Raw genomic sequence first — 10,080 nt, forward strand, 5'->3', positions numbered from 1 at the left:
ATAGAACAAAACACCCTCTAAAAATAACAAAGTTCAGAACTTTTGATATCAATTTGATGATGATGATGTTGTGAAGGTCGTCGATCTTGTTGAAGATTCTTTCCTTGACTGCCTGCGTCATGTTCGGATCTGAGCTCTAATCACATACATGTTCATACACAAGCTAAAGAGTTTGAATTTGGGATATGGATTCCTTTTTATTTCGGTTTTGTGATTTGTTCATATTCAAGATGAAGATCATCCACCAACCTAAAAGATTCTTCATAGAATACAAACTAACCCAAAACACAAGTAATTATCATATCAGGCTTAGATGTAGGGTAAAAGGAAGGTAGAACAGCAAGTCCATCTCTCTAAAATGGAAACCAATCAGCACCAACCTTCGAAGTTCAAACCACCCCATTAAAGGGCTGTAAAGTTCACCTTGGCAAACACTTACCAATTCAATTACCTTAGCAAATAAACATAATAAGAATCAAGGATCTTTCCAAGTCAAAAAAAAGCCAAAGACAGAGTGTCTTGCCCAGTAAATGAGAGTAATGAATCTAAGAACCCAGTACATGAAGTGATGAATCTTATTGGTAAGCAATTACCAGGTAATAAACGGTTACCATGATAGCTAAAAATGTCGCACTCATGGTAAGCAGCCCCTTGCTCACTTCTTTCTCCCTCTTTGGCTCATTGCAGGCATTTAACTCTTAGAAATGTTCTAAACAATTTGGGTATAAGAACTTCCTAATTGAACTTGATGATAAGTCTCCATTTCAGTATACTAGACGAGATGCCTTTAACGTCAACTAGAAACAACATTTATAGATTTGCAATCTCAGCCGAAAGATGGTGATAATTTGTGTTAATCACAGAAAAACATCAGTTAAAATTACGATTTGCATCATTGATTGCAGCAACTATATGATTCTTTAAGACATAACTAATGAACAAACCAGGTAAGTATTCAGAAACATAACTAAAAACACATTCCTTAATTTTACAGGAAATTAAGCAAAATAGCCATTTTCAGACACCAAATTCATATCTCGGCCATTTCTTTCTAGAGATTCCAAAAATATCACTACCCGGCAAGTGACACCGAATGACTTGACGAGAAACATTTTTCACCGATGTCCACATATCACACCTCTACAAGTGGATGTAAATAGCTTATCGGCAAGTCACATAGGTGCCACTTTACTGTGATAGTCGCATCTTTTAAAATTCTAGGGGGAAATGACTAACAAACGAATTGGGTCCCTAAAGATGGCTATTTCTATTAAATTCAGTAATTTTATATAGTAGCCATGAATCAAATTTTGAATGTGTCCATCACCATCGAGCTTTGAAGCTCATTAGACTGGGGCGACAATACCTCTCATCATTTTACAGACAAACCTAAAAAGAGACAACAAATCCAACAAAATGGTAACAGGGATTCAAATGTGCAAATCAAAATACCTACAAAAATGTGAACAGGAATAAAAGTAACAGTTAGCATTTGATGGTAGAAGCCACTGTGTCGCAAGGCCTGTTTTCGTCACTATTTGCCCGTTAAACGAGATGCCATCAACATTAATTAGGTCAAGGCATTAGATACCATGGGCATTTACATTTACATTTACATCAAGGATTAAAATGAACCAACTACAAAATATTGAGCAATCTCAGCCGAAAGATGGTGATAATTTGTGTTAATCACAGAAAAACATCAGTTTAAATCATGATTTTGCATCATTGATTGCAGTAACAATGTTTTTTAAGAGGATAACAAGTAAAAATCAGATGGGATTTAAATACAGATTTGCAAACGTAATGATTAGAGATGATCGATTGCATGAGAGAGATCAGATGGTAGTGCATGTATTATAGATCATCATTCCATAGTGCAGACAAAAATGGGTAAATAAATCATCACGCCAATCAATTTGCAAACCAGATCATCTCCAAATTCCATAAAATTTACAAAACACAAAGGTTTTAGAAAGCAAGTTAGAAAATACCAAGATAGTAAGATCCAGCAAATCGTAGAAATTAGCGACGAAGTATCTAATTCGAATATCAGATTTTCTCCAAATTACTACAATTGAAAAGTAAACCCAGCAAATTTGATAAATGAATCAAAATCTGTAAAACATAACGAATCAGACAATGAATGTGTCTATCACCACCGAACAACGTATTGACACGAAGCTCATAAGACTGGGGCGACAATGATTCTCATCATATTCGGATAAAAACTACATAAAGTAGAAAAATTAAATCGCAGTACATAAAATCAATGTTATATAGCAGTAAATAAACCATCGCGCCATTCAATTTCAAAACCAGATCACCTCCAAACTCAAAAAACATTACTAAAACCTAAAATTTTGGAAAGCAACGACATTAATTCATTCAGTATTCATGAATCAGATTATGAATATGTCCATCACCATCGAACTATGCAATTATACAAAGCTCATAAGACTGGGGCGACAATAACTCTCATCATTTCCAGATGTAAAAAGGCTAATGTTGGAAGGCAAACTCGAAAAACAGTTAAAAAGCCACTAAATCGTAAAATTAGCAAGTATTTATCAAATTCGCATATCAGATTCACTACAAACTACTAGAATCCAAAAGTAAAACGAGCAAATTTGAGAAATGATTCAAAAGCTGTAAAACATTACGAATCAGATTATGAATGTGTCTATCACCACCGAACAACGTATTAATACGAAGCTCATAAGACTGGGGCGACAACGATTTCTCATCATATTCAGATAAAAACTACATCAATTGGGAAAAATAAACAGCAACATATAATAACAACAGAGAAAGCTCACGAATCAACTGGGATTGCAACTAGCAGCAACAAAAACCGCAGTGGTAATCGAAGAGCATGTTACGTAGAGCCCAGACCATGTAACTTTACTGGATAGAACAGCTGCAAGCACAATGATGGGTGAAGGTGAAGGTGAAGGTGAAGGTGAAGGCGACGCCATTATATAGCAAAGGTTTAGGGTTTTGAAGATAACTGGATCATATCATATCACTTTTATAATGGGCTTTAATTGGGCCTCAGCCCAAAAAACTAATGGAAATTCGGCCCAAAAAATAAAAGAAAATTAAAAATGTGGCTGCTGGGATTCGAGCCCAGGTCTCCACGGCCACAACGTGGAATTCTTACCACTAAACTACAGCCACAAGGTGTTTACTTTTCTAACTGGATATCATATAAAATGCATATTACTGGAGATGTAATGATATATAATGCTTGATTTTTTTTAAGTATATAATATTTATATACGACAAATAGAATAAAGAAAATTACATACTCACATCTTTGGTGAGGTTTGAACCCCTGACCTGTTTGGAGGTCAAAAACCCCATGTAGTGCTATGTACGAGTCGATTTTGAGAAAGGGTTGATCGATGAGGCGGAAGAATAATGAGTAGAGCGAAAAACGGAATGTTATGGGTGGGTGGGGGCGAATGAGGTATAAAGGGCTCGGGTTTGACTTCTAATGTCGGTTTTTAGGGTATGAAAAAGGTAAGAAAAAAGCAGAAATATTCAATTTATCTTGCCTCTTCTTCCTTTTTTGTCTTTATTTATTTATATACTCGTTATCATCTTGTTGATCACACCAACACTTTCTTACTTATCTTATGAGAAAAAATCAGTCTTTTGACTTGAAGAAGCGAGGCTTTCCCGATAGAAAGATTTGCATTTGACAAAGATCCCAGTTCCGTGTATCATGTTAGCATAAACCGTTGTATATAGCTACCGTATCATGTGCTGTAATAGTTTTGTTAATAACTTTCGATGAAAGATATTTGAGGAAAGTTGTGGGAATGTTTAGGATGGTAGACATAGAAGGAAGTTGAGGCAAGGAGACTTTGGACAGGGTTAGAAATGTAGGGATGGTTGGCATTATCGTCATGGTGTGCATCAGTGGTTGTGGTAGGGGTTGAAAGTGTGCGCATTTACAGTTGTGGTAACATGGAAATCATGGGTGTTTGTGGTTGTGAAACCCTAGGAGTTGCTTGCAATAGATTGCACGAAATGCTACACGTTTCATTGCTTGTGTTAATGATCACTGCAACAATAAGTACACAAATATAGCTGGCAGAAGCCACGGTTAGGATTTTTGCAATTTGGTAAACAACCCGTTTTTAATTATAGGTATAAATGGGCATGACAATGGGGCGATGACCCCAACCTCCGTCCCTGTCCTTGATCCTAATCTCAATCCCCGTCCCTGTTGGGGAATATGATCCCATCCCCATCCCCAACCGGAATCAGGATTTTTTTTCCATGTTTATGTGAGATATTTTAAATCAAATGTGTTAAAAACGTTACTCGATCGATAATGGTTCATATTTAAATCTCACATATTTTTAGAAAATTGTTTTCATGGAGTATATAATATTCATATGTAAACAAAATCATCATATCATACGGTATAGGGTTGGGTTCACGTGAGACCAAAAGTTTTTGGTGAGACCCATAAGACCAATTTATGTTCATTGATCAACTTTATAAGCTAATGATCTAATGGTGTAAAGTTGTATGGTGACAGTTTTGTAATTATTGAGAAGTCTCGTGGCATTTATGAATGTTCAGATCTGACGATTGTAGATTTAATCCAAGGGTTGAGAATTGGTCTTACAGGTCTCACGAAAAATCATTGGTCTCACATGTCCCAAGTCTATATATATATATATATATATATATATATATATATATATATATATATATATATATATGTAGGGGAACGTTAAAATAAAAACCACTCAATTTGTAAAAACCGTAAAAACATCATTCAACCAATCATAAATTTTCATTTTGTTCATTTTTCTGTAATTATAAGAGGTTGATTAACCATTTTTATTGTGGAGAGTGTTAATCATGGATATTATCATCTTCATTATTTTAATTTTAGAGAAATACTTGAAACAATTTTATTAAATATTATATGAAACAATTTCATAAACATATACGAAACAAATTCATAAAAAAGTATTATATGAAACAATTTCACATGATTAAACAATTTCATGAAAAAAATTCCATAAGATTAAACAATGAAATCGACGTATGAGGGTGGTTTGTACGGTTTTTACAAATGAGGGTGGCTTTCATTTGATCGTTCCTCTCTCTCTCTCTCTCTCTCTCTCTATATATATATATATATATATATATATATAAAATATACTTAATAATAGATATACAATCTATTTAGTAATAAATATATAATATATTTAATTTGTGGGGACGAGACGGGTCGGGTTATCATGTTACCCGGTTTCGTCCCCATCCCCGATCCCAGGGAATCTCTGGCTCCGTTAAAACAAGTACACCGGGCTTTCCATCGGGATAGATCTCATTCTTGTGCCTATCATCAAATAAACTCAATATTCTCGTGAAGGACAATGTGTGTAACATAATATTTATGTATATAAAATGTTTTCGAGTGCAAAAATATTTAAAATGAATAAATAACAAATTCACAAATAAGATGGATATAGTTAACAGCACTTATCTTGAGGTGAGCTTACTATTTAGATGCTTTCAACAGTTATCTGCTTAGGACTCTTGTGTGGTTGGAACTTCTATATGTCACCAAGCACGATTGGGTTTTTTAGGTTGGGGAGTTGGCTAACAACAGTGGTGATAAAAATAAGTCCCTGTCTGGTTTGCAGGAATAAAATGGAATTAGGAGGATTTGAATTTTAAATCTATTTAAATCTCATATTTGGTTTGTTGGATTGTTCGGATTTGAAATTCTATGGTTTAATTGAAATCCTAAAAACATAAGGATCAAATTAAAGTATGTTACTTTTTCATGTCATTTTTTTTAACAACTTTCTTATTTACCATTTATGATTTTCTATAAATATTTTGCAATTAATATTTGATGGGGCAAGAGTAATGAGGTTGTCTGTTGGTTCCATTTATCGAATGCTCGATTTCGATGTTTACGTACGAAATATTACAAATAAAAAGTTTTCAATAATTTTTTTTAAAAGATTTTTCTTATTTTAAAAAAAATAATATATTGCATTTTTCTTTCACAAAGTAACAAATTAACAATACATGCTTTTAATAGATGGTAGATATGTGAAAATATGAATAAGGTTCAGGTTCAAATACAAGGAGTAAAAAAAATTCCCTTGTGGCTACGGATGTTTACATGCGGTAACTCCGGACTACCCACAAAACAGATAGTTAGTCGGCTCACATAGCGGGTGTTGAGTTGAATATCCAGGTTAATTAAAAAAAATAAAAATATGACCTGAGAAATAAAAAAGTTTTATTTTAATGCAATTTACTGTAGTTCTTTAGCTTTCACTTTAATTTTTTTATGAACTTTCATCTCCTGACTTACCTCACCAAAAATAACCAAATATTGCAACTTAAAATTAACAGTATACTACAACAAGAGTATATTAGAATCAGACCATACAAAAGCCAACAAATTAAGAACAATATGCAATAAAAAAAACACAAAGATCATATGAAACCTATCTACAGATCCCATATGTTGTAACCCACTCATTAAGAAAAAACATAAATGTAAAAACAATAGGGGTCCATTCAAGGAAGAACTGATTAGTTTGTGGTAACTGTGAGATCCAATATCAACCACAAATCAATGGATAAATTAGTAAATTATTAATTATGAAATTATAATTAGAGGGCATTTTAGGTATTTTTAAAAAACTCATCTCTCCGACCTCCAATCTCCGGCCTCCGGTGAACATTAATCCGGTAGGTACCAAGTAATCACAAAGATACCCATTGTGATATGCTGTGATACCAACTATGATACCAACTCAAACCTTAAATACAAATATACACAATGTGATACCCGTTGTGATATACTGTGATACCAATTTCACCGGAGATTGGAGGTCAGAGAGATGAGAGAGAAGAGAAGAGTTTTAAAAAAATACCTAATATGCCCTCTAATTATAATTTTAACTCAAACTACCATAATTATTAATTTCCTAATTTATCCATTGATTTGTGGTTGAGATTGGACCTCACAGTTACCACAAACTAATCAGTTCTCGTTTGATTAGCCCCCTATATATATATATATATATATATATATATATATATATATATATAAACGAGAATGTCTTTCATTTTACGAAAACAAGAACGCCCATTTACTATAGTCCTTCACATGTGATACTAAATAAGAGATGTGGACGACCTTTGGGGGGCTAAGTCGCCCGCACGTCACCAAGTCCTCTTACATGTATTATCACATTTGATAAGAGTGTTTTTGTGTTTTCGTAAAATAAAGTACACCTATATACATGTATGTAACAAGGCTTTTCTTCTCCGATTTAGCTTCAGTGGGTTTTCTGTACTCTATTTCTTTGAAGGTGGTGGAGCAAAGAAAGGAAAATTGGGAAGATTTGTTGGAAAGTTTGGAATTGTAGGCATAGAAGGTAATGGAGGCAAGGAAACTTTGGGCATATTAGGGAGTGTAGGGATGGTTGGTATCATTGGGATGGTGGGCATCTGTGGCTGTAGAAGTGTTGGGATGGTGGGTATCTGTAGTTGTGGTTGTGGTTGTGGCTGTGGGAGTGTCGGGATGGTGGGTATCTGTGGTTGTGGCACCGTTGGATTTGCCTGCAACAGATTACGCGAAGCATAACACACGTCATTATTCATAAAGAAGAATACTGCAAAAACGAGAACGTAAATGTAGCTGGTTGAAGCCATGGCAAGATGTGAATGCACCAAAGATTTAAGAAGATGTAAAGAAAATATATGAGAGATTATAATTCAAAGCATAGTATATATACAATTCACAGGCTGTGTTATGACTTTTTAATTGGTTGGTTGGAATCAGAGGCTGCAAATCCTGATGGTTGTAAGCAGTTTATCAACCTAAAGTCTTGGCAAGTAGAAGAGGAAGATATAGTCTAGTAGATAAGTAAATGCAGAATAAAAGTGACACCTGGCATAAAAATATGATAGGTTTTCTAGGTTTGGAGTTGTTGAACAACTTCTGCACTTGTTGATTTTCTTCACTGCAACAATATTGTTCTGGTACCTCAAATACGTCTAAATGTCATAATAGGACCAGACAATTATACGTCCTATAAGAAGTGTTGCAATAACTTGATATACCGCTTTTAACAAGTATTATAGGATACTTTTGAAATAAAGCGTCCTATTAGCCTTTTTATATGACATTATTTGAAAAAGTGAGATGCATGTAGTTAGCACACTTCCTGTTTTTTTGGGTAACAGAGGGTATATCAGTACATGGGCCAATTTACACGCACCGACTAATCCCCCGGAAACCACGAATGACTTGGAGTCATTGCAGGTTAACCTCCATGGCCATATGGCTTTGTTAGCGCTTGGATTCGAACCTGATGAATATGAGATTTCCACTACATCTCTGTGAGCCTTAAGCAGAGCGCCACAACCCAAGTGGTTAACTTATAGTGTTATATGATCACGGAACATCTTACCTGGTTGGCCAAAATTTGTTTCTTCAGACTTCTTTTTGCAAGTCGGGGTCTATATGGAAAGTATTCACGTACCCTTTGGGGGAGAGGGAAAAGTCTGCATACATCACAATCCTTCAAAGCTATATGTTTAGTTTTGTTTGATCATGGAGCATAGCATCCATTTCTTTAGTCCACATGAAACTGTAAAATAACAATGTCATCAGATATCAGACTTGGTTATCAGCCAAAAGTGGCATAATGCAGCAATGTTCCTGAAGACAACTTCTTATGTAATTTTATCTTTATTTTTACCTTTTTATGTTTCCTCTTTTCTTCATATAACTCATGTACCCAGGATAGGCAATGAGTTAAAAACACAACTTGTATCGTCTTTGGTCCATCTTCTGTGAGAAAGTTCTATACAACTTGCTCCTCCCATCTTATGATGATTAATGACCTATGCTTTATATATTATATGCAAGACAAAAACCCATGACAATCACCTTTTTTATTGGTAACCGTGGGTGTCTGGACCAGCTTGCATGCATCTCGACTAATCGCATGGGACCATGAAGATATCAACCACGAAAATTCCCATTGTATCTGAGGAGGCTCGAACCAGCGACCTATAGAGAAGGGCCGTGATCTAGCCTTTATTCAGTTTATTTTCCAGTTGAACTTGCCCTCAAGGTTACAATCACCTCCTCCTACCAGTATTTTGGAGCTATAATTGACACTAAATCCACCTTTTAAAATTCTTGTAATCCAGAAAGCTTGACATTGTACTAAATTTTCTATTTTGATATGATTTTTATAAGTTTTAGATAGATACATACATACTTATATAGTATAATTATGCTTTTCTTGCTCCCCGAATCAGAAACAGAGATTCTGTCTATATTTCATGAGAATTCCTCTCGAGAACTCATTAAACTTTTGTGCAGATCATGGTATGGTTCCATTGTTTTTTCCTACTTTCTAATTCTCAAGTTAATTGTGATTTAAGTATGAGATGGGTCCTAATCTATGTACAAAGCAGATGAGGTACCACTTTTCACCTCTAATTATGAGGCTTGGACTTCTAATACTCCAACATACTCTGGACTATGAAAGAAAGATGTGGATCATGGTATGCCCTGTAACATCCCAAGCCAACCATACCAGATATTGTCCGCTTTGTCCACATCTGGACTCACAGTTTTAAAAACATCTGATAGAGTAGGCATTCAATCGCTTATAAGGTGACCTATGTTCCCTTTCCCAACCGATGTGAGATCTTACATGCCTACAGTTCTGATTTAAAACAACAACCTTCAAATTAACAACAAACTTCAATAAAACATATCAAACCACAAAGAGTACACAAACTAAAGGTAATACATAAAAAAATTGCATATAACCTATCCCATATGCGGAGGACAGTGCTAAGAAAGGTTAATGTAAAAACAATATAATCAAGGACCCTTTAGATGACTAGATCAATCAAAGCTAGTGACTTTTCCTTTAATTTAGCAGCAACGGATTTGTTCGTACTCCATAGTCTACTTTTTGGAGGGTGGTGGAGCGAAGAAAGGAATTTTCGGAAGAGTTGTTGGAAGATTTGGGATGGTAGGCATAGAGGGCA

The 10,080-nt window shown here is 34.9% G+C and overlaps 1 protein-coding gene and 8 non-coding genes across 9 annotated transcripts; all 9 read right to left on the reverse strand.

Annotated features, from left to right (window-relative positions):
* Positions 1 to 819: 819 nt before the first annotated feature.
* On the reverse strand, positions 820 to 904 carry LOC112508312. The gene has a single exon (XR_003068691.1). It is a non-coding gene; the product is annotated as a small nucleolar RNA Z196/R39/R59 family (small nucleolar RNA).
* Positions 905 to 1,300: 396 nt separating this feature from the next.
* Positions 1,301 to 1,380, reverse strand: LOC112508334. The gene has a single exon (XR_003068709.1). It is a non-coding gene; the product is annotated as a small nucleolar RNA U31b (small nucleolar RNA).
* A 271-nt stretch (positions 1,381 to 1,651) lies between these two features.
* LOC112508313 lies at positions 1,652 to 1,737 on the reverse strand. The gene has a single exon (XR_003068692.1). It is a non-coding gene; the product is annotated as a small nucleolar RNA Z196/R39/R59 family (small nucleolar RNA).
* A 95-nt stretch (positions 1,738 to 1,832) lies between these two features.
* Positions 1,833 to 1,916, reverse strand: LOC112508311. The gene has a single exon (XR_003068690.1). It is a non-coding gene; the product is annotated as a small nucleolar RNA Z195/SNORD33/SNORD32 family (small nucleolar RNA).
* Positions 1,917 to 2,132: 216 nt separating this feature from the next.
* LOC112508333 lies at positions 2,133 to 2,222 on the reverse strand. Its single transcript, XR_003068708.1, has one exon. It is a non-coding gene; the product is annotated as a small nucleolar RNA U31b (small nucleolar RNA).
* Positions 2,223 to 2,399: 177 nt separating this feature from the next.
* Positions 2,400 to 2,489, reverse strand: LOC112508332. Its single transcript, XR_003068707.1, has one exon. It is a non-coding gene; the product is annotated as a small nucleolar RNA U31b (small nucleolar RNA).
* A 174-nt stretch (positions 2,490 to 2,663) lies between these two features.
* Positions 2,664 to 2,754, reverse strand: LOC112508331. Its single transcript, XR_003068706.1, has one exon. It is a non-coding gene; the product is annotated as a small nucleolar RNA U31b (small nucleolar RNA).
* Positions 2,755 to 3,108: 354 nt separating this feature from the next.
* Positions 3,109 to 3,180, reverse strand: TRNAH-GUG. The gene has a single exon. It is a non-coding gene; the product is annotated as a tRNA-His (tRNA).
* A 4,179-nt stretch (positions 3,181 to 7,359) lies between these two features.
* On the reverse strand, positions 7,360 to 7,716 carry LOC112506398 (protein PELPK1). Its single transcript, XM_025110403.1, has one exon. It carries the CDS (start codon positions 7,714 to 7,716, stop codon positions 7,360 to 7,362), a length of 357 nt encoding a protein of 118 aa, XP_024966171.1.
* Positions 7,717 to 10,080: the final 2,364 nt, after the last annotated feature.

Source organism: Cynara cardunculus (assembly GCF_001531365.2).
Source record: "Cynara cardunculus var. scolymus isolate 2C chromosome LG 2, CcrdV1, whole genome shotgun sequence".
NCBI classification, from domain to species: domain Eukaryota; kingdom Viridiplantae; phylum Streptophyta; class Magnoliopsida; order Asterales; family Asteraceae; genus Cynara; species Cynara cardunculus.

Excerpts from the sequence above, each read along its gene's own strand:
- LOC112506398 (XM_025110403.1), bottom strand. The coding sequence starts at position 7,716 with ATGGCTTCAACCAGCTACATTTACGTTCTCGTTTTTGCAGTATTCTTC.